General features: G+C 46.2%; 1 protein-coding gene across 2 annotated transcripts in view; it reads right to left on the bottom strand.

Annotated features, from left to right (window-relative positions):
- Window positions 1-5,453, bottom strand: part of CYBRD1 (cytochrome b reductase 1) — a 265,585-nt gene extending 260,132 nt beyond the window's left edge. Inside the window, exon 1 of one of the 2 annotated variants that reach the window (XM_069616198.1) lies at window positions 5,173-5,453. In XM_069616198.1, the coding sequence (XP_069472299.1) occupies window positions 5,173-5,359 (187 nt within the window). In that variant the 5' untranslated portion in view covers window positions 5,360-5,453. The remainder of the gene's footprint in view (window positions 1-5,172) is intronic. The other variant, XM_069616197.1, reaches the window with a different exon arrangement.
- Between the last annotated feature and the right edge of the window lie 18,491 nt (window positions 5,454-23,944).

Raw genomic sequence — 23,944 nt, 5'->3', positions numbered from 1 at the left:
CGATACAAAAGGCCAAATAAAAAGGAAATGAACAGTGGACTTAAGTCCAACCCTCTACAAATTCCTTAACCCAAACCCTTGCCTGAATGTGACCCTTAGCCTTTTTAAACTCAACCTCAAACCTTTACTCTTTTAACACTAGCCTTTCCAGAACCCCTACCCCCTACAGCCCCTAACCAACATCACCAGCACTCCACACACCCTCATCAACCAGAACAGCACTGCATTTTTGGTTACATTACATCTGTATTTTTTCACAGCAAAGGTATTTTCACCACGACTTTTTCACAGATTATATTTTAGTTGGCAACATCTTCATTGGATACCATCTTTCCTTGAAATACTTTCTTAAGCTTTAAATCTAAATCATGAACACCTGATACACAAGCCACGTCAAGTAATAACTTTAAGAAGCCCCGTTCCGTTTCTGTGTTAAAGTTTGTTGCAAGCTATAACCCAAAATGGATAAAGGAGACGACAAAAAGTACCAGTGTACATGGGCTTTTACATTATCGTAACGCACCATCAGTTGCAGACAATGCAAGTTACAAACCATGCCTGCGATGGCCCTTGCCATAGAGACAGAGTGCAAGACCGAACACAGAAAAAAGGGGGCGCGTAGTGCATGCAACAGAGTGCAAGACCGAACACAGAAAAAAGGGGGCGCGTAGTGCATGCAACAGAGTGCAAGACAGAACACAGAAAAAAGGGGGCGCGTAGTGCATGCAACAGAGTGCAAGACCGAAGACAGAAAAAAGGGGGCGCGTAGTGCATGCAACAGAGTGCAAGACAGAACACAGAAAAAGGGGGCGCGTAGTGCATGCAACAGAGTGCAAGACCGAAGACAGAAAAAAGGGGGCGCATAGTGCATGCAACAGAGTGCAAGACCGAACACAGAGAAAAGGGGCGCATAGTGCATGCAACAGAATGCAAGACTGAACACAGAAAAAGGGGCGTGTAGCGCATGCAACAGAATGCAAGACTGAACACACAGAAAAGGGGGCGTGTTGCGCATGCAACACAATTCAAGACTGCACACACAGAAAAGGGGGCGTGTAGCGCATGCAACAGAATGCAAGACTGAACACAGAAAAGGGGGCGTGTAGCGCATGCAACAGAATGCAAGACTGAACACAGAAAAGGGGGCGTGTAGCGCATGCAACAGAATGCAAGACTGAACACACAGAAAAGGGGGCGTGTAGCGCATGCAACAGAGTGCAAGACAGAACAGAGAAAAAGGGGGCGCGTAGTGCATGCAACAGAGTGCAAGACAGAACACAGAAAAAAGGGGGCGCGTAGTGCATGCAACAGAGTGCAAGACCGAAGACAGAAAAAAGGGGGCGCATAGTGCATGCAACAGAGTGCAAGACCGAACACAGAGAAAAGGGGCGCATAGTGCATGCAACAGAATGCAAGACTGAACACACATAAAAAGGGGCGTGTAGCGCATGCAACAGAATGCAAGACTGAACACACAGAAAAGGGGGCGTGTTGCGCATGCAACACAATTCAAGACTGCACACACAGAAAAGGGGGCGTGTAGCGCATGCAACAGAATGCAAGACTGCACACACAGAAAAGGGGGCGTGTAGCGCATGCAACAGAATGCAAGACTGAACACAGAAAAGGGGGCGTGTAGCGCATGCAACAGAATGCAAGACTGAACACACAGAAAAGGGGGCGTGTAGCGCATGCAACAGAGTGCAAGACAGAACAGAGAAAAAGGGGGCGCGTAGTGCATGCAACAGAGTGCAAGACAGAACAGAGAAAAAGGGGGCGCGTAGTGCATGCAACAGAGTGCAAGACAGAACATAGAGAAAAGGGGGCATGTATGTATAGGTACTTTGATCACAGATTGTAAATAAAAGCAAAAGTTTCGCCATCTTTCAAGCACTCCAGATTGGATACAGAGTGACGGCCTAGAGCTATAAAGCTTTTTTTCTGAGCAGTATCCTCTTTTGCAGATTCTTTCAACTCATTCATTATATGTGCAGTATCCTAAGAAAACATTAGAGACTTTATCAGCTCCTAGGTCAGAAGGAAATCCTCGACACTATGAGCTACTTTCAGCTCCTGGCTCTTGAATCCGAATGTCAACCCCTGCATCTATAAAACCTCTAAAGGACAATGGATCAGTGTGGAACGTTAATAATCTCCATCATGCAAGGACGTGAATGTCTCACTATGTACTACCTCCTCGCCCCCCATACACACCGCCCTCTTATTGAGTGATGCCAGCTGAGCAGGAGCTAAAAGCGGCGCCTGGTTGTCAAATCTTCATTTGGATACTAGACCTGTTCTGCCCCCGTCATGGAGTGATGGGTGGGAGCAACTAAAAGAATATTAAAAAAAGGAGCCCATCAGAGAGAAAGATGAATATTGATAAAGCCATCCGAGGTGGCTACTATACGCGAGTAACCCTATCCAATGCCAGGTAAGGCCGCCTATGCCTGGTGTTGTCACCAAATGGGAAGTTCAACCCCCCACATCCAGTTGCTGACATCACCTGCTAAGGGCAGCCTCAATGCCTCAGTAATACCAGTCAATGCATTCTGCGAGGTATACTCACGGGTAGTATAGCTCAGTGCCAACTTGCTTGTCTTGGAAGCAAGATGACGCAGAGCAACACAGGCTTGAATCCTGGGTCCGCGCTTAGAGACCTCTTCGGTATTAAGCACATTATAAAATAACAATTATAATTATCCTCACAATGCGTAAGGTGCAGCGCTCTCATGCACAGTTGCAGGCATTATATTTCAAGCACAGGTTAAAATGTTGGGTTTTGTCGTGTGCCGAGTTTGGTACAGTGCTCTTTCGCCACAAGTGGCCGCTTGGCACTATGCAGTTGCACCTCTGGGTCCAGTGAGTGAGAGTTAAGGGTTTATGCATTGTAATAAGATGCAAAGAGATGAGTCTTCAGTGTCCTTTTAAAGATTAGGAACCAGCATGTTTCTCTCAAATGACTCAGTAAAGTCACCCAATGGCAGTTAATAACCCAATTAAGTACTGGTAATCTTCATTACTCCAAATCCAGGCCTTCTGCTTCACAGTCCTTACTCTACGAGGGTGAGGACTCATGTCAGATTAAGGCTTGTGACGAGGAGGGAATACTTCTTATCGGTTATCACTTTGTGGTAATTTACTTCCAAGTCATTACTTTGAAATGTTTCTTCGATTTTTTGTTTTAATTTGTGTGGGTCCGCCAATGCCCCAAACTCCTCCCCTTTTAAGCCCTTAACCCACAGCCCTATATATATAAAACCACGGGATACCCTTCATACCGATGGTACTGGCACAATGTATTCAATTAAGCTAGTTATATAAAAGTGTTGTGGTGAAGTTCTCCCAACTCCTGTGGATTCCTTTTTTAAAGGCCATAAAATGTGTGGTCAGTGTTACAGGCCCAGGGTGCTTTAGAATGCATGACATGGCATTGCTGCTGTTTGTCTTCATTACTCCACATAGAAGCTCTCCCCCCGCACCCCTCAGAGCGCCGTGTACATTTTGCTTTGCATCCTTTCTTGACTTACTAATGTCACCTGTCGGATGGGTATCCAGTCATTTTACCGAAAAAAAGGAGAGTGGTACGTTTTACCGAAGTAAAAAATACCGAAAATGTTATAAATATATATGCATGGTAGTGGGGTAAAGGGTTAAAATGGGTGGGGGCGAGGTTGAAAGGGTAGGAAAAACGGGGGCTTTAAAAACAAATATTTCGGTATGTGTTCCTTCTGTAAAACTAACCACTCTGAATTTTACTTCTGTAAAATCACATATACCGAATGTGCTTTAAAATGCACCGTTTGGCACTACTTTGAGCAAACGTTCTTATAGAACCACCAAACCCTTCCTCCTGGCGTCTCATTACTGCGGCGGTAACGGAAATGTCGCCATTTTTAGCACACCTCATATTACAGGCCTGGGAGACATTTCCCTGGCATTAGTCCCTTGTAAACACTACTGTATTAGCGCAATGGCGCCTTGGAATATCTCCAATGTTTCCCTCCAACGAAGATGTGGGTGTAAAACCGACTATCTTGTATTTAAAATGTGTGTACCTTTCTCTTCAATTAGGGAAAAACAGTTCCTAAAATCAGGACATTGTAAGGTGGTGAAAAAGCGGGCATCTCTGATGTCCACCTTCACAGGTAATGCATAAAATAATCAGATGACCCCTGTGTGCACAGGTTAGTGGTATGCTCCTTTATTGCACATACATGCAATACATGAAACATGCAATACATGAAACAGGACGTCCCGCCTTTCAGTAAATCTCCTAACGTTACCAGCATGGTGTGAAGTGATATATAAATAATTGCATGTTCTATCAATGTTACTGCCTCAATAGGATTTTAATAACCCATCATTTTGGGGGACTTGCAAATCCCACTGCCATTAAGACAAATCTTCATTTTTTTGGCGTGCCAGAACCAGAAATCAATGTGCCCCTCTGGGGAAAAGACCAAACCAAAGGTTCGCCCTCCACCCTCCCCACACACCTAGAAAATGTTTGCGAGTACACCTGGGTTGATGGGAGCAATGCCAGTTGTAATCATTAACTGAAACCCTTCCCCGCACCACTCTAAAGTTTCGCAGTTGTCCTTGGATCAGTCGTCATATTACTATCACTTTGTGCTCTTTAAATGTACAAAAACCCTAGGCGTGGATATGAAATTGGGACAGGTTTGCCTTTCTCTGAAGTAGAAGGGGGCGGACCAATCGTCTCTTCTGAGCAACCCTAGATGCCAGAGTGATTTGGAGGGGCTGGAGGAATGCAAACAGTTGCGAAACATCCTGAGCTGGGGATACCAAAGTGGAAAATTGCCACCTCGGCTCTGCTGTGACGGTTTTCGGCCAACTATCGTAGTCACCACGCCCCCACCCCCCTCGCGGAATTATGCAACCAGAAACCTTGCCCACTATGCTGGGTCGTGAAATGGCATCGCGTGAAGCACATCTTTACTGTTTTTATGGTTTCCTGGCTCTGTAAGCAGCTGATCGCCCGGTGTGGGGGCACTCCTTCACCGGGTAGCCAGTACATGCCGGGAGCCCTAGCCCACCTGATAATATCCAGATGCTGCCATGTGTTCCATGCCCCTATGCCCGGTGGAGACTCGGGTGCTCTGCCACTGCCCCCACACAGAGTTTATTGCCGCCCGCGCGCGCACCTACCGATGCCCTGGATGAAGATGAAGCCAGCCACCATGAGCACGGGGTGCCAGTTGAATTCGGCCAGGCCCCCATCCCAGCTAAGTCCTTCCCGCCAGTGGAACACCCAGACCAGGGCGAAGAGTACCCCGAGGAAGCCCAGCAGCAGGCTGCAAGCAAGCAGGCTCAGGAAAGTCCTGTAACCCTCCATCTTCAGCCAAAACTTCTGTTGCTGTGCACCCAGGGGGGAGGGGCGCTCGCGGATTCTTGCCCCTCCCACCTCTTCAGCCCAGTCCTCGGCGCAAGGCAAGCACAGAGAAGAGACCGTTCCCGGGGGAGGAGCCTTGCGGTCCCAGGCCCGGGCGAGCTGCACACAGGCCGCTCTGGAAAGAAATCTGCCCGGGCTGCTGAATTCTGTTCAGCGTGTGTATGCGAGCCAGCCCAGGCGTAGTCACAAAGGTCCTGCTGCTTCCCCCCCCCCCCCAAAATGCAGTGTGCGCAATTCCATAAGGTCTCATTCACGCCCCCAAGCCGCCCACCCCCACCCCCGCCCCAATCTACTTTTTTGGAAACATTAGTGGCAGATGGAATTTTAACCAGTGGTAGAAGTGTACCAAAATAAGTAGTGGGGCTGTGGTCTCGGCAGGGGGGAGGGGAGGAGGCATAGTACAACATGTGACAAGGTGTTGTGGCTGGGGCATTCCAATACTCTAAGTAACTAGTAACTGAAGCTCCTTTTGAAACTTTACACATGCACAAGGACATGAATGGACAAATCCTCTGTGTAGAATGGTGAATATGGTCGTAAAAAGTAGAGGAATTGTAAACACACAAAAAAACTTAGTAGTGGAACACCACTCAAGGCCGTTCTGCTCACTTCAATCACTGATTTTAACACATAACAAAAAAAATCACACTGCAGGGTCATTACAGAGCCAGGAAACTCATCTAGCAGGGCTCTGTCCATGAGCTGTAGGGCAAAATACAGGCAAACCTCCAAATGTACACATGGATTGCACCAGCAGAAGTGACTTCACAGAAAAGGACATTTCAAGCTGTAGCACCAGTCTTTGATCCTTGGAGGCACCATGTAAGTACTTTAGAATAAGTTGCCATAAGCAAGCCAAGTGGCAAATAACTTTGTGGTGCAATATACCTAAATTGCACTATTGTTAAATATGGAGCAACACTATAGTCAGCCTTTTTTTTTATATAACCGCATGATATATTAACATACGCTCTGAAGTGAATCCCAATTAGGGCACCAGCCTATTTTATGAAAGAACTTCTCATTCATTATTTTAAATGTTTGCAAAGCATAATTTTTACTTTCTATCATCGCAGTTTTCATTACCAACAATATAGATTGTTCATTGGCATACGTAGTTTTAATAAACAGCTTTCCTCTATTTATTTCAATCATAGTGGCCAGGGCGATCAATCCTAGCTCTAGCCTTATTGCCTCAATGGGGGTATAGTTATTAAGCCCCAAGATTCTTCTCAAAATCGCCTCCTCCAGTTGATCCGCCCAATCTCGCCAGTCAACATAACACGTTTCCAAACCATAGAGGAAAGAGGCAGCCAATTTTTGCTTGTAGATATCGAGTATACCAACCAGGGAATAACCCGTATTTATTTTTTGAGAAGATGGTAATTGCGGTCATGGTGGATAATGCTTTCACTTTTTTATTTTGTTGTGCTGCAACATTTCTCTTTTTTTCAGACAACAGTTCCTAGCCCAGATACCTATAATAAATAGTCTGTTCTTTCAATGGGGCCTAGTGGACTATACATATGTTGTCTATTAGCACGATTCCGTTCTACCACCATAAATTGAGTCTTAGGTTAATTTTTAACCCATTGTTTTCTGCATATTTACATAGCGCCAGGACACTGCAAGACATGTTCACTGATAATAATGATTATTATATTGTCAGTGTAGCCGATCCACCCCAGTTTCTTATTTCCTGTTTTTGGAAATGCATTGTCCTTAACCACAAAAATCTTATGAAAATCTGCAAAAAATCAGATTAAACAGGGTAGGTGCTAACATACAGCCCTGTCTAACTCCTCTTTGGATATTAATCTCTTTACAGGATGTATAATAGCAAATCATTCCTTAATTTAACTTCTTCAAGCAGGGTATTAACAACAAAGATGTTCGTACTTGTAGAGCATCCCTTTCTGAATCCCATCTGGGAAATGCTATAGATATTTCCTTTAGCCACCCAGAGATTAATCTCTTTGAGTACAAGCGTGGCAAATATTTTGCTGGGCGCATCCGTCATGGCAAGTAAACGATAGTTGTCAGGTAGTATTTTAGGGCCCTTTTTAAACACAGGGATAATATTTGATATCCTCTAAGAGTTGGGGACAATACCAGAAGTTATCTTATCAAAAAGGGTCCACAGTATGTCAGCTCATACCTCAGGATTATCTTTAATGATAACATTACAGAGGCCATCGGGGCCAGGGGCCCTGGAGGATTTTAATTTCCAATAATATCCATTATGTCCTCACGCTCAATAATTAGATCTTGTATGGGTCTGGTCTCCAAGGGAGTCTTTACCTGCGAATTTCCCAGATGGGAAACATTCCCAGGTCAACTCGTCAATGTTACAGAGGAGTTCTTCTTGACCACCACCCATGATCATCTTGTAGTTAGACCACATTTCTTCTAGCATCCCTATCAATCAGCGTTCTTACCATGTTCTGCCAGATCACATTACTTTCGGACATATAATATCTTTTCCTCCAATTTCTATAGCTGTTTTTAATATTACGCTTTCTAATAATGTTATCTTCTATCCTTAAATTTAGGCGATTAATATTTCTAATTTGCTATGATTTTATCGTATGGTTTCTCTGGTTTATGTCCCCATTTAATTGAGGTGATTTTTTATGGCATTTTTATGGCATAAAACCATACGTACAGGAGGTAATCCCCACAACAATCCACACAACAATCTCCTCAGCTGTCATCATATACGCATCTATTTGGCATCTGCTCCATATTCTTTACCTTTTCTAAGTTCCCATCTGACCATCCAAGTGTGTTCCCACTGAAATGTATTTTGAGCTCACCCGTCCTATCCTTGATAGAGGACCTTTTAGTCCAGTTGGTTAGACTAAGGCATACAATTGCGTGATCACTGAAATCATTGAAACTAACCCGCAGCTCCAATATCTCACTGAGGACCTTGGTATTGACAAAAATATAATCCAGAGTGGAAGAATAAGTGTCATTACACCATGTAGGGCCCATAGGTATATCCGTTTTAGTAGTGTCATTGACCATCTTAAGGTCCACCTCTTCCAAGAAGATTTTCCACCTTTGGTTTTTGTTATTATTCTTAGTCTTAGTACCAAGGTAATTATTAACAGACACGTTGTCATGAGTAATTCTGGCATTCAGGTCACTGCAATTATAATGTCAATTCCTATTATCAAAGTGGCTGTTGGTGACCAACTCAAAGATAGTTCCCTGTATTCCCAATGTAAAATCACCGCCTGGAGGGTCGTAGACATTAATCAAAAGCACTTTTTGCATGCCTCCAATAATAATTTCTACCCCAAGCACATTATTATCACTCATACCAGGGGTAACTTCTTTCGAGGGAATATCATTTGCCACAAGTGTGATTAGCCGCCCACAGGGTCTTCCTTTAGCTTTCCTTTTGGCAATTTGTCCATAGCTTGTAAAACCATCAAAATAAGCCAGTACCAGGAGCCAAGTTTCCTGTGGAGGATAATGTCGGCCATGCTAATTAAACAATTCGACCCCTCCTGCTGGAAGAGGTGTTTATTTCCTCTCCTATTCCAGGTGATGATTTTAGTGTCCACTCAGTTATTAGTAATCATAGGAGGAAGGAAAGAACATAACCATTCCCAATGTGATTTGACATTGGGATCACCAGTGCTACTAGATTTAACTCTCTCAAACCGTCCCCCCTTTCCAGGCCTTTTATATACTTGCTTGTTAGTATTAAGGGGGACCTTTAGACAGTTTTTCCCTACAATCACAGTCAAATTCATATCCACGCTTGTTAAGTTCCATCGAATGGGCACCAATTAGACAGACGACCTCTTTGAGTAGCAGTGAACCTTTGTTACCATTTTAGGGCACTGTTCCACACATTTAAGGTCATCACTTTTAATTAACCTTAACGGGAGTAAATGATTAAAGATTTCCAGACAACTTCTGTTTATCTTCTTCATCCTCCCTTTGGTCATGCCCTTGATGTTAAATGATTTCACTGGGAGAACGCTCTTTTTTTCTCCACCAGAATCAACTTTCTGTTACGCTCACCTGGTATCCACAAGGAGGCCACCCAGCCGGGTCCAATTGGTCCATTTCTGATGTCTCCATGGCACTCAGGTGGATTTGTTATGGCAGGCTTCGCGTTCTGTTACGCTCACCTCGTATCCACAGGGACGCCACCCAGCCGGGTTACTCACTGGTATGCTTCTCAGCTTTTCCCAGATGTGGTCTGCGGGGAAGGTTCTGCCTAAAAATAAAGGAGGACAGTGTTCAAGACTGACCGACCGGGGTAAGTATCCTCCCTCCACCCCCGTATGATTTCAGCCCCTCTGGGCCCTCCCCTCGCCTGGTGGTAGAATTAGGCGTGCTCTCCGTCCTGCCTTCTCTGCAGGGGCGCGTTGTCTTTCATGGGCATGTGCGGTCCAGTTACTTCACTGACGCCGGCCCATTTGATATTGTTCAGGTAGGTCTTATTGCTGTTCTTTAGTTTTGTTGCTATCCTGCATGCCTTTCTTTGTTTAGAATGTCTCTTTTTCCTCCCTTAGGAATGCAGAGCTTCAGCGCTGCGAACTGGCTTGGTTGAGCCCCGCTGGTAAATGATGGCGCCTTAAGAGCGCTATGATGCGGTAAGTAAGCGCTATGTGCAGCGCTGCAAAGTCTTGCCTTTGCTAACCTGTGTTTTCCTTCCTTGTAGGTCGCAGTGTTCTTCAGCGCGAGTAGAATGTCTGGAATGGTGCCAGCCGTGGGGCGACCAGCCGGGTAAGCCTTTTGAGCAGTTCGTAATTTACAAATGTCTCTTCTGCTTTCTTTAATGTTGCCTCTATCTTCCTCTTTCAGGTCGTACTGTCCGGGAGGCGTACTGATTCAAGGAAGCTGTTCTCAGAAGCTGCGAGTGGTTAAAGATGAAGACTGCAGGTAAGATGCTGCTGCTAATGATGTTCATTTTGTCTCCTTGCAGGTTCTGGACACGGTGAGCGTCATGCTGCAAGCTGCAAAGTAATGCAAAGCCTGTTGTCTTGCTCGGGTGTGGTTTAAATAGCCCCAACAAAATAGTCCAGGAAAAGTAGTCCCTAGGCTACCACACCCAAAACACTAGACTGCATAGCTTGGTTCTTGGGAACCTCCATGTTGGCTGGCAACACAATAAGTAGTTTTCAAGCACATGTTTCTCATGGTGTATGAGCCTGGCGCCATAGGCGTCAGGAGTGGCACCAAGAGGGTTTTGAAAAATGATGCCTGGCTCTAGAGGCCCGAGTCCTGACTCCACCTGGCCAAGGGGTTTGCCAGAGGGGGTTTTGGGCGAGGGTTGTGACAGCACTCCCCCCTAAGGCCCCTCCCAAGGTGTTCCTTCTGTATGGCCCAGGTTTGGTTGGGAAGTTCCAATGGAATTTCCTGATTATGCGTGGTGCGTGGATATTCTCACTGGGCTCCCAGGATCTATCTTGTGGTCCAAATCCTTTCCAATCGACGAGATAATATAGTTTGGTCCTAGAATATTTAGAGTCCAAGATATCTTTGACTTCGAATTCTGGTTTCCCGTCAACAAGTATGGGCTTAGGTGGTGTCCCAATTCGTGTGCCGGGTTGCATTGGTTTCAGGAGGGACACATGAAATACCGGGTGGATTTGTAGATTAGGTGGTAAATCCAATTTCACGGCTACTGGGTTGATAATTGTCTTAATGGTATAGGGTCCTAAGAATCTGGGATGAAAGGTCCGGGTTCCTTTGATGGGTAGAATTTAGCGGCTAACCAAACTTTGTTTCCTACTTGATAATCAGGGGCCCTTTTCCGGTGTTGGTCGGCGAACCTCTTTTGTTTTTCTTTGGCATGGATAAGGTATTCCTTTGCCCTTTTGAAAGCTTGGGTAATGTTTGTGTGTAGAGTCTTTACTGCTGGCATTTCCAAGCTGACTGGAAGGTCTAGTTCAGAGGTACGTGGATGTCTGCCATAAAGGGTATAGAAGGGCGTTTGTCCCGTGCTTGAATGCAAAGAATTGTTTTATGCATATTCGGCTATCCATAGTAGGTCTTTCCAATTCCTTTGTTCGTGGTGCAGCATGCACCGTAAATAATGCTCGAGTGTCTGATTGGTTCTCTCGGTTTGGCCGTGCGTTTGAGGATGGTGACTGATAGATAGCCGAACGTCAATCTGTGTCATTGCACAACATTTTTTCCAGAAGTTTGAAACAAACTGGCTGCCTTGATCAGAGACCAGAACCGAAGGGAAGCCATGTAGCTTAACCACGCCCTCCAGGAACACTTTCCCTAAAGTGGCTGCTTCTGGGAGGCCTTTGAGAGGAATAAAATGGGCCATCTTCGAGAATAAGTCCACAATTACAAGGATGGTGTTGAACCCTTGGCTTGGAGGTAGATCAGTGTAGGGAAAGAGTGTGCCATGGAACTGGAGGAATGTCCAATGGTTGTAGGAGGCCAGATGGTTTTTGTTTCTGTGATTTATTTTGTGAGCAGACACCGCAGGACTGAATATACTGAATGATGTCCTTACGCCAGGTATGCCACCAAAAGTTCTCTTTCACCTTAGCCAGGGTTTTGGCGATCTGAGGATGCCCTTCGATTAGTGAATCATGATAGTTTGAAATAATATGCTGCTGTAATTCCTTCTTGGGTACATATAGGCGATCCCTAAAAAAGGGTAGATGGTCCTTGATGGTATATTGTTCTCCTTGAGATTGCCATGCGAGGATGGTATCAGGATTCATTGTCTGTTGGATTTCTTTTTGTAGTTCTGCTTGTGTTAAGGCTGTTGTGATACCCAAGAGTTTGTCTTCAGGTATAATTGGTACTAGGTCTGGAGTTGTATATACCATTTCATCTATGCCCATGCGAGATAAGGCATCCGCCTTTCCGTTCCTGACTCCTGGTCGAAATGTGATTACATAATCATATTCGGCAAAGAAAAGGGCCCACCTTAATTGGCGCGAGGACTGGCCCTTAGCTGTTTTGAGATATTGCAGGTTTCGGTGGTCTGTGATGACTGTAATGGTGTCTGGCCCCCAGAAGGTAGTGCCTCCAGGCTTTAAAGGCGGATTTGATAGCCAGGAGTTCCTTGTCCATGATGGCATAATTAATCTCTGGAGGCGAGAACTTTTTCAACGAAAATGCCACAGGATGCAGCTGGCCGGTTTTCGGGTCTCTCTGTGAAAGGACAGCCCTCATTGCGAGACTGGACGCATCAGTTTCAACGACATAAGGGAGGTCTGGACGAGGATGTTGCAGGATTGGAGCGGAGGTAAACCTTTGTTTAAGTTCCTGAAAGGCTTCTTCTGCTTCTTCGGTCCAAGCAAACTTTTTGTTTTTTCGTAATAGTATTGTGATTGGGTGCACAACCTGAGAGAAGTCTGGGATGAAACGGCGGTAGAAGTTTGCAAAGCTCAGCATGCTTTGTACCCCTTTCAGAGACGTCGGTGAAGGCCATTTCAGAATGGCATCTACCTTGTGCACGTCCATTCTGATGCCTCCTGGAGTAAGGATAAAGCCAAGAAACTCTACTTCGGTGATGTGAAAAAAGCATTTTTCAAGCTTTGCAAACAAGCGATGTTGACGGAGCTTGGCGAGGACTGAACGAACGTGCTTGACATGATCTTGTTTCGAGGCCGAGTATACTAGGATGTCATCTATGCACACTAAGGCGCACACATCAATTGACTCCCTTAAGACGTCATTCATGAAATATTGGAATGCAGCAGGAGCGATGCATAACCCGAAGGGCATGACTTGATATTCAAACAAGCCGTACTTAGTACGGAAGGCGGTTTTCCATTTATCTCATTTTCTGACTCGGACCAGGTGGTACGCTTCTCGAAGTTCAAATTTGGTATAAATCTGGGCATCTTTAACTTGGTTCTTCACAGTGATCTGGTTCAATGCGCGGTAGTCAATACAGGTTCTCAAGTCTCCTTCCTTTTTCCGTACGAAGAACAAAGGACTGGCTGCGGGGGACTTCGAAGGACGGATAAATCCGTTTGCAAGGTACTGGTCTAAATAGGATTTCAAATGAAGGTTTTCCGGTTCTGTGAGAGCGTAGATCCTGCCGCAAGGGATTTGTGCACCAGGAACAAGGTCGATCTGACAGTCATAGGGCCTGGCGGCAATGTATTGGCTTGATCCTTTCGAAAAACATCCTGGAAATCATGGTATTCACTTGGCAAGGTATTAGTTGCTCCCAAGGTTGATACTGTGTCATGAACCCTCTCGGTTGGCGATGGATGCCGTTGTTACGGCTTCGCCGCCATTAATACTGCCACCACGTTGTTCACGTTTCTCTGTTTACGGTCTAGTGTTTTCCTCTGTTCTTTCCTCTCGTCTATTTACTTCCTGCTACCCATGGTTCCTTGCGTTGCAACCGTCTCCTTTCGTTTTCACGGTGAGACGCTTCCAGTGCTTTTCTCTCGCTCGCTCTTTTTCCCCCCTTTCGGGAACCTTCTCCTCTTTTCCTCCTTCCTCTCTGTCTCCCCGGCGGCCCCCCTCATCCGCCGGCTCTCTCTGCTTTTGCGTTTCGGCGCTTACCTGCTTTCTGCCAGTGTTCTTTCCCTCCTTGTCATTTTTTCTCCGGATGAATCTTCGCTTTGTTTACCTCGAGGATTCCCGTTGCAATTGAATTCTACTATTACTACGGCTACATATCTCATCGCAAGCCACGGCCAGCAGTTCTACCGCGTTCCAGGGGTTTTTTCCGCCTTCGGGCTTTTTCCCCTTACCCGCCTGCATACGGGACCAGAGCCAAGGTGGTAACCAATTCAGAGTTCCACCACGGCTTCGTTCCGTGTCAGAGCTCTTACAACGAAGAGTAAAAAGGATTACCTTGCCCACCGACACGGCGTCAGAGCGTCAGACCCTGAAGACTCAGGTGAGGAGAGTGGTGCATCGGGTGGGAAAGTGGAGCATTCGGACAATACCCCTACGGTAACTTTAAGTCTTACACAAGAGTTTGACAGTTTGCAACGCCCGAAGATACCAATGGCTACTCCCGAACAGCTGCAAGATCAGATACAAGAGCTATGGAAAGCTGTGCAGCCCCTTTCTCAAGAGCTTCAGACTGTTAAGGCAGAAAATGTTGTATTAAAACAATTGGTTTCAGGTAGAGAACCTCCCCCTCCCCCAGAATTGCCACCTGTGGCCCTACTTTCGGGGAAGTTCGACGGTTCTCCCTAAAAGCTTAAAGAGTTTTTGGAAGCTGCCACTATTTACTTCACTTTCCGCCCTTGCATGTTTTCTTCTGATCAGGCTAAGGTTGGCTTCCTCATTTCGAATATGGTGGGCAATGCCCTTGCATGGGCTACTCCTCTTGTTACAGGAGAGGATCCCGTTCTACAGAATTACAGGAATTTTAAGGCTCTTCTCAGAGAATCCTTTGAAAGACATGAGCTCACCTTCACTGCTTGTGAGGATCTCTTGGATGTAAAACAGGGATCATCAGACCTCCTCACTTACATCACTAGGTTTAGGACCCTGGCTGCAGGGGCTGGCTGGCCTGAACAGGCACAATTTGCCATTTTTTGTAGAGGTCTTAAAGAAGAGATAAAGGACGAATTAGCCCGGTCTCCCCGACCTGCCTCTTTTTCGGATTTTTTATCCTCGGTCCTACAGATTGAACATCGACTCCAGGAGAGACGTAATGAAAAAAGACGTTACAGAGAAAATCCCTCTACCATCGGTACATCATCCAACACTCTTCCTCCATCTTCTAAACAGAGTGAAGAACCTAGGCAGATCAGAACCACCCGATCACCACTCACCGCGGAAGAAAGAAGAAGACAGAGAGAAAGAGGTCTTTGTGCCTACTGTGGGTCTGACAAACATCTGCTCAAAGACTGTTCCAAACTACCTCAACGGCGTTCGGGAAACGAATCACCCTGGTTTTAAAAGGGACAGAAAACCGGTGGTTATCTAAATCTTCCAGTCCCTACGTTTCATTGGCAGTATCCACAAAGAAGACACCAGAAGATTCCAGACTCATGGTTATCAATATCAGCGTTATGATCCAAGACCAGCTTGTAGAAACTTTGGCACTCTTAGACTGCGGAGCAGCCGGTAACTTTGTTGATACCTTATGGGTTGACAAGGTGGGTCTCAAAAGGCTAGCAAGACTCGAAGACCAGAAGGTGGAGGGTGTAGATGGTACTCCCTTGTCTTCAGGACCTATAACGCAGACTACCGAGGAGCTAGAAGTCCGGATTTCCCAGCATGTGGAGAGTCTAAATTTCTACATCATTAGAGCTGCCCATTTTCCTGTTATTTGGGGGATCACTTGGCTCAGGAGACATAACCCACAAATAGATTGGGTATCTAATTTGCTACGTTTCGAATCTGAGTTTTGCAAGAAGCATTGTATTCCTCAACAATCTTATTTACAACTACAGGTCACCTCCGCTTCTTGTCAAGAATCCTCAACTGTCCATAATATGGCACATCTTGGTGAGACTTTCAGAGAGGTTTTCACAGAAGTCAAGCCAGCACCTTTACCACCCCATCGTCCTGAGGACTGTTCTATCGATCTTGAGCCTAACGCCTTGGTTCCGTTCGGTCGTATGTTTTCCTTGTCCAGATCCGAGAAAGAGGTCTTACGAACTTACCTGGATGTGAATCTTCACAATGGCCTCATCCAACCGTCAAAATCTCCTGCCGGGGCTCCCTTATTCTTTATCTCCCAGAGGGATTCCAAAGAATTACGACCTTGCATAGATTATAGAGGTCTCAACAAGGTCACAGTCAGAGACCGCTACCCCATGCCACTCATCACAGACATTCTTGAGGCGGTTCAAGGTGCTCACATTTTCACTAAGTTGGATCTTCGCAATGCGTACCATCTATTGTGCATTGCTAAGGGTGATGAATGGAAGACTGCTTTTCGAACACCCTTCGGATTGTTCGAATATTGAGTCATGCCCTTTGGGCTGGTTAACGCTCCCGCAGTTTTCCAAAGATTTATGGACCGGATGTTTTCGGATCTCTTATTTGTTTCAGTGATCATCTATCTAGATGATATTCTTGTATTTTCCATCAACAAGGAAGAACACGAACAGCATGTACGGACAGTACTTACTCGTCTTAAGGAGAACAGTTTACTGGCCAAGCCTGAGAAATGCCAATTCGGGGTCTCGAGCATTCCCTATTTGGGGTTTATTTTGTCCGACCGGGGCATCTCTAGGGACCCTCGCAAGGTGTCTGCCATTTTGGAGTGGTCTTCTCCTACCTCTGTCAAGGAGGTTCAGAGATTCTTGGGTTTAACAAACTTTTACAGAAGATTTATACCCCGGTTCTCCGAGATGGTGTTACCCATAACAACACTTCTCAAGAAATCTTCTGGAACCTTTGTGTGGTCCTCGGCGGCAGAATCTAGCTTCAGACATCTCAAGACTTTGTTTTGCTCAGCGCCCATATTGCTCCAGGCCGACCAAACTAAACAGTTTATCGTGGAAACTGATGCCTCTTCCGCTGCCATTGGTGCTGCCTTGCTCCAGGAGTTCGAAGCTATAGAACACCCAGTGGCCTACCTCTCTCGCACTCTGACCATCAGTCAACTTCACTATACCGTCCTTGAAAAGGAGTTACTAGCTATGAAATTGGCCTGTGAGGAATGGCGACATCTGGTATTGGGTGCCAGTATTCCCTTCGTCATACGCACGGACCATAAGAATCTAAAGGTCCTGCAGTCCCTCGAATGTGCCAACTCTCGCCAAGCACGATGGGCTTATTTTTTTTCCCAATACGATTTCACCATTACCTATTTACCAGGCTCTCAGAATGTCCTAGCCGACGCCTTGTCTCGCAAGGAGCTGGTTACCGACTCGGGTCGCCTCTCAACCGAACTTATGTTTCCATCTACTCGCATAGTGGCACCTCTACATACTTTCCTACAGGAGGTCAAAGAGGCTTCGGACTCTGAACCCTGCATCACAGATAAACGCTTTGCGTCTCAGTTTCGCACCAAAGATGGTCTCTGGTTCTACAAGAACCGACTTTACATACCTTCAGGACATCTCCGCAAGAGGATTCTCTACTGGTGCCACGACAGCCGAGTTGCAGGACATCGAGGCCAGGCTAACACCATTGAACTCATTAAACGCTCGTTTTACAGGCCCAACCTTCAACAGGAGGTCCAGTCCTACATAAAGGCATGCCCGGTTTGCGCTATGGCAAAAATTCCAACAGGCAAACCGTTGGGTCTCCTTACTCAGCCCGACTTAACACAAAGGCCATGGGGGAACTTGTCTATCGACTACATTGTGGATTTACCCTTATCCGAGTCCTGTTCTTGCATTATGGTAACAGTAGATTCATTTACCAAGATGGCCCATTTCTCTCCACTGGAGGGCTTACCTACGGCTAACCGCATGGCTGAAGTTTTTGCCAGAGATATATTTCGTCTTCATGGCTTGCCCGATAAGATTACTTCGGACCGTGGTAGCCAATATATTTCTAAGTTCTGGAAGGCTTTGTGTTCTTGTTTAGGTATTGACCGTGCTCTTTCCTCTGGGTACCATCCCCAGACTAATGGTCAGACGGAAAGACTCAATTCCACTCTGGAACAATATCTCAGGTGCTACATTAATAGACTCCAGGATAATTGGGTACAACTCCTCCCCACGGCAGAATTCACTTACAACAACTCTAAACACTCCGCCACGGGTATCTCTCCTTTTTACTGCAACTACGGACTTCATCCCAAGTCCATTTGGCCCATTGCTTCCCATACCAGTAACTTTCCTGCTGCTGAAGCCGCTTTATCGGAAATTTCGGAGGCTCACTGGACAGCCAGAGACAGTCTAGCGAGGAGCCTTAGAACCTACAAGACTCTTGCTGATCGACATCGCCAAACTGCCCCCACTTGGACTAAAGGGACGAAGGTATGGCTGTCGACCAAATACCTACCAAGGTGGATCTGTTCCTCCAAGTTGTCTCCTCGATTCCTGGGCCCGTTTCCCATCCTAGAAAGAATCAACCCTGTAGCCTACAAGATTCAACTACCCTCCTACCTTCGCCGGGTGCACCCGGTATTTCATACCTCTCTTCTCAAGGAATCACGAACCGAACCACACTTTAGGTCAAGACCCTTGCAGGAAATTTCACCCAGAGTCTCCCAGGAGGTTTATGAAGTTTCTAAAATCCGAGACTCCCGCTACTACCGGGGACGTTTACAATATCTTATTTCCTGGAAGGGGTATCCTAGGTCTGAAGATTCCTGGGAACCTGTCCATTTTGTCAAGGCCCCTCGTCTAGCAGCTAAATTTCATCGAATGCATCCTGGTAAGCCGGGCGGGGTCGGCAATAAGAGGGGGCATACTGTCATGAACCCTCTCGGTTGGCGATGGATGCCGTTGTTACGGCTTCGCCGCCATTAATACTGCCACCACGTTGTTCACGTTTCTCTGTTTACGGTCTAGTGTTTTCCTCTGTTCTTTCCTCTCGTCTATTTACTTCCTGCTACCCATGGTTCCTTGCATTGCAACCGTCTCCTTTCGTTTTCACGGTGAGACGCTTCCAGTGCTTTTCTCTCGCTCGCTCTTTTTCCCCCCTTTCGGGAACCTTCTCCTCTTTTCCTCCTTCCTCTCCGTCTCCCCGGCGGCCCCCCTCATCCGTCGGCTCTCTCTGCTTTTGCGTTTCGGCGCTTACCTGCTTTCTGCCAGTGTTCTTTCCCTCCTTGTCATTTTTTCTCCGGATGAATCTTCGCTTTGTTTACTTCGAGGATTCCCGTTGCAATTGAATTCTACTATTACTACGGCTACATATCTCATCGCAAGCCACGGCCAGCAGTTCTACCGCGATCCAGGGATTTTTTCCGCCTTCGGTCTTTTTCCCCTTACCCGCCTGCATACGGGACCGGAGCCAAGGTGGTAACCAATTCAGAGTTCCACCACGGCTTTGTTCCGTGTCAGAGCTCTTACAACGAACAGTAAAAAGGATTACCTTGCCCACCGAAACAGCGTCAGAGCGTCAGACCCTGAAGACTCAGGTGAGGAGAGTGGTGCATCGGGTGGGAAAGTGGAGCATTCGGACAATACCCCTACGGTAACTTTAAGTCTTACACAAGAGTTTGACATACTGTCGCTCCGGGAGTCATGGGAATACAGACATCGGGTTTCTCCTCTTGGTAATAGCAGGCAGGGGAGCAGTCACTAGGGAAGGTTAATTTTCATGCCCGCCAGTCTATCAAAGGGTTGTGAGCAACCAACCATGGCATCCCTAGTATTAGCCTGAACTGAGGTGCCCTGATGAGATCAAATGAAATAGACTCCCGATGTCCGTCTTGGCACAGCAAGGTTACCCTGGCTGTGCACTGGGTTACTGGTCCGGAAGCGATTTCTGTCCCATCCACGGTGGTTACCTTGTCCATAGTCGGCCTAGAACATAAAGGAAGCCCCATCTCTGCTGCCAGTTCTTTATCAATATAATTTCCAACTGCTACGCTATCGATGTATGCTTCAACGGCATGCATTCTTGACGACTGTTGGTGATTAATTAAGATCACTGGTATTGCAAAGTGCGAGGTCAGCAACTCTTTCTTCTCACTCAACAAATTGACCTCTACGCTTGTCGAACTTGGTAGTTTTCCGATTCCTTAGCTTCATCCTTCTTTGTGGCCCCGACTATTCTTCTTGGGGGTTTTACTGGACAGTCCTTTAGGAAATGTCCTGGTTTCCCACAATACAAACAAAGTTATTGTTGTCTTCTTTTGTCCACTCTTGTTTTGTTAATGGAGGCCATATCCCTCCAATCTACATGGGTTGTACAGCATTTTCAGATACACAGGCTGTGTTTTCCCTTGGTCGAACATACACGGTTGGAGGGTCCGTCTTAGACCGGTCTGCTTTTCGGTCCTGCAACCGGTGGTCTAACTGCACGACTAGATTTATGAATTCGGCACAGTCTCTGGGTGGATCAACCACCTGGGCTAAGACGTCCTTTAATTCGCCTCGTAAGCCTCGATGGAATAACGTGGTTTTTTGTTTTCTGGCCACCTAGCTTCGGCAACCAGTCTGTTGAAGGTAGCAATATATGTTAACAAGTCCTGATTCCCCTGTTGGAGGGACAAGAGTTAATTGTCTACTGCTTGTTCCTGGGTATGGCGAGCAAAACATTTTTCCATTTCTCTCTGGAACCCCCCAAAGTCATGTAATAGAGGATCGACATGGGTTACCAACGGCACCAACCAATCTGCTGCGCTACCACTCAGGTATGAGAAGACAAAAGCTACCCGCGCTTGGTCGTTTGGAAATGCTCCAGGCCTACAAAGAAAATGAAGGCGACACTGATTGATGAATGCCGCATACTTCCGTGGGTCGCCGGAGAACCTTTCTGGTGGTGCCAAGGGAACTGTTCCAGGTAACGTGATCTGTACCAGAGTAGATGATATGGCGGGGTTTTGCATCGTTGGATTCAGTGCGTTCTTTGGTCACTATTAGGTCTCTCCGGAGGGCATTAGCCTCTTGTCGGGCAGAATGAACCTCAGCACGAAGCTCTCCTAGTAATTGGGCCAATTGGTCCATTTCTGATGTCTCCATGGCACTCAGGTGGATTTGTTATGGTAGGCTTCGCGTTCTGTTATGCTCACCTCGTATCCACAGGGACACAACCCAGCCGGGTTACTCACTGGTATGCTTCTCAGCTTTTCCCAGATGTGGTCTGCGGGGAAGGTTCTGCCTAAAAATAAAGGAGGACAGTGTTCAAGACTGACCGACCGGGGTAAGTATCCTTCCTCCACCCCCGTATGATTTCAGCCCCTCTGGGCCCTCTCCTCACCTGGTGGTAGAATTAGGCGTGCTCTCCGTCCTGCCTTCTTTGCAGGGGCGCGTTGTCTTTCATGGGCGTGTGCGGTCCAGTTACTTCACTGACGCCGGCCCGTTTGATATTGTTCGGGTAGGTGTTATTGCTGTTCTTTAGTTTTGTTGCTATCCTGCATGCCTTCCTTTGTTTAGAATGTCTCTTTTTCCTCTCTTAGGAATGCAGAGCTTCAGCACGGCGAACTGGCTCGGTTGAGTCCCGCTGGTAAATGATGGCACCTTAAGAGCGCTATGATGCAGTAAGTAAACGCTATGCGCAGCGCTGCGAAGTCTTGCCTTTGCTAACCTGTGTTTTCCTTCCTTGTAGGTCGCGGTGTTCTTCAGCGCGAGTAGAATGTCCGCAATGGTGCCAGTCGTGAGGCGACCAGCCAGGTAAGCCTTTTGAGCAGTTCGTAATTTACAAATGTCTCTACTGCTTTCTTTAATGTTGCCTCTATCTTCCTCTTTCAGGTCGTACTGTCCGGGAGGCGTACTGATTCAAGGAAGCTGTTCTCAGAAGCTGCGAGTGGTTAAAGATAAAGACTGCAGGTAAGATGCTGCTGCTAATGATGTTCCTTTTGTCTCCTTGCAGGTTCTGCTTCTCCGAGGTTCGAGGGAATAGCTGGACACGGTGAGCGTCACGCTGCAAGCTGCAAATTAACGCAAAGCGTGTTGTCTTGCTCGGTTGTGGTTTAAATAGCCTCAACAAAATAGTCCAGGAGAATTAGTCCTTAGGCTACCAGACCCAAAATACTAGACCGCATAGCTTGGTTCTTGGGAACCAAGCTATGTGGCTGCCCCCATGTTGGCTGGCAACACAATAAGTAGTTCTCAAGCACATGTTTCTCATGGTGTATGAGCCTAGCGTCATGGGCGCCAGGAGTGGCCCCAAGAGGGTTCTGAAAAAGGATGCATGGCTTTAGGGGCCCGAGTTCTGACTCCACCTGGCCAATGGGTTTGCCAGAGGGGGTTTTGGGCGAGGGTCGTGACACTTTCTTATCAAACTTGTTTAATTTATTTAAGATTGCCACTTCCCCATTAGATGGTTTAGGGTCACCAACTGGTTCATATACAGATGACTCAATAGACATTGCACTGCTATTGAAGGAGGATTTAGAGCTATCCATAGAGCTTTCTGATGTTTCTTCCCCAATAAAAGGCAAATCCAACACAGTTTTAACTTTTCCCACAGCAGAACCAATTAACCAATTTGTAAGGTTGCCAGATTTGAGGGCAGCTCTTTTTGCTCTTCTCGCTGCTTTCTTCCTGGCACACTTTGAAGAGCATTTCACATTAGGTATTTGGTCTGCCAGGTCTTTCACCCTTCTTTCCACTGAAGCCTGGGGTTTATTCCTTAGATAGTCTTCCAGCTTACGCTTACGCCTCTTCTCTCTATTTGTTAAGTGTGCATCTTCATCTACATCATCATCACTACCCAACAGAATTTCAACGTTTGTTGATTCCATGTTTTCGGGTAAAATTGGTCTTTGGTCTTTTATTGGCTGGATATCAACAGTAGGGTCTAGAATCGATGGAACAATGCCTCCCAATGATTGTTTATTAGGTTTGCCTTTTCCAAGTCCAGCAAGGAGTGATGCATTTATTTGTCCTCGACATGCAATGGTGTGAGTCAACTTTAAAAGAATTTTTAGGGCGAAGCTTGTTGCTTCATTGTGCACCTCAATCTCTTTAAGTTTCTCGCCAATTACACATTCTCTTAGCTCAGGGTTATTAAGTGACTTGCTATGTTCTTGATCCTCTTTGGTGGTATTAGATGTTACACCATTCAAACCCGTGAGTCGAGGTGAGCAGGACAATCTTGTAAAGGTAGAGCTGTAGGTCACATTGCCTACCCCATTCTGATTTCCTGTGGTTCCTTGAACATTCTTTATTGATTTGAATACATTCTCTGTCGCCACTTGTTCAAGGTTTGTGATTGACCCTCCAGGCTATAGCATAGATTGAATAGGGAATTCTTGTTATCAAGCTCTGCGGTCGTACAAGCCACCTCCTCTACAGGCATCACAATTTCTCCTGGTTCATCATGAATTACAATCGGAACAATCAAAACCGTTTGCCCCACAAAGAAGTCAATAATTGTTGTAGTCCCTGTTTTTAAATGTGCTTCTTCCTGAACAGGAGCACGTTTTTAGCAGCCTTTGTTTTGACATTAGTCTTCTGTTTATTTCTCAGTTTCATATTGAGCAGTTAGTCACTGCACTATTCCTTTTACCCAACAGGAGTGACTCCCCTCTTTACTCAAAGAGTGACTCCTGTATCTTACTGCGGAAGAGAATGGGCACCACTTATAGCACCCACAAGCTGACTCTTTCAAAATATTGCACTCAACGGCTCAAATACTATAAAAGTCCACAGTCACCGTACTCTGGAATGCATTTGCACACAGTACTAGAACTTGCTCTGCCTGATCGGGCTAACAGGGTTAGATATTGTCAATGAGGTCACTCGAGGAGTTTACAAATAACTTTGCACTAAACCAATTGTCCTAAAGCAAGTGTACAAGTGTACAGTCAGGACGCTTACAAGCGCACACTGGAAAGATTAATTGTACGCAGTTTCTGTATCACATTCATGGCCTGCCTTCAGCAAAGCATCTAACAACAAGCATTAACGTCCTGCTGAAGTGGGAGATGGAACAGACTTAAAGGCATTCAACAAGTCTTACCACTTACGGAGGGCATGAAGTTCCACTTTTCAGTCCACATTACAATGAACCTTCTCCCTGAAGCCTCCA

Source organism: Ambystoma mexicanum, chromosome 9 (assembly GCF_040938575.1).
Source record: "Ambystoma mexicanum isolate Mex_15411 chromosome 9, UKY_AmexF1_1, whole genome shotgun sequence".
NCBI classification, from domain to species: Eukaryota; Metazoa; Chordata; class Amphibia; order Caudata; family Ambystomatidae; genus Ambystoma; species Ambystoma mexicanum.
Note: the sequence above shows the minus strand (reverse complement) of the source record. Positions and strands in the feature narration are given on the sequence as shown.